Raw genomic sequence first — 467 nt, forward strand, 5'->3', positions numbered from 1 at the left:
TCTACGGATATTACAGGCATAGAAGGTGCTTCATCTCACTATAGAGATGTCGTCTTGCATCTATCTATACACATATACATGGTATACCCACACATAGTGACTAACTAGAGACAACCGTACCCACACAGATACACAAGGAAGGCTACGGAGATCTGCACCGTAGAAGAAAGGATGAAAAGAAATGATCGTGGGGTATCACTACTGTTGAAGAGCTCTTTAAACGAATGTCAAGATAACGTACATAACAACACACAGATAGCGCCGCCGCTTCTCCCTTCTCTTACTGTATTCACGAAGAAAATTCCTCCACGTTGGGCATCCCTCACATCAACACACAACTCTTCATCACTCGTTTTCACTGCAGTCTCTCCCACTATGGTACTGAAAACAGGCATACCCTGTCTGTAGCCACCCCTCCCCCTTGTTCACCCCCCTGAACTCCTCTTGCTTCTTTCCTCCCTTTGTTC

At 45.6% G+C, this 467-nt stretch overlaps 1 protein-coding gene across 1 annotated transcript in view; it reads right to left on the reverse strand.

Annotated features, from left to right (window-relative positions):
- Positions 1 to 467, reverse strand: part of CSUI_002473 (nascent polypeptide-associated complex alpha) — a 13,022-nt gene that overhangs the window by 1,119 nt on the left and 11,436 nt on the right. The window contains exon 6 of the mRNA XM_068062673.1: positions 121 to 152. Within this exon, the coding sequence (XP_067925346.1) occupies positions 121 to 152 (32 nt within the window). The remainder of the gene's footprint in view (positions 1 to 120; positions 153 to 467) is intronic.

Source organism: Cystoisospora suis, assembly GCF_002600585.1.
Source record: "Cystoisospora suis strain Wien I chromosome Unknown contig_1042, whole genome shotgun sequence".
Taxonomy (NCBI): Eukaryota; Apicomplexa; class Conoidasida; order Eucoccidiorida; family Sarcocystidae; genus Cystoisospora; species Cystoisospora suis.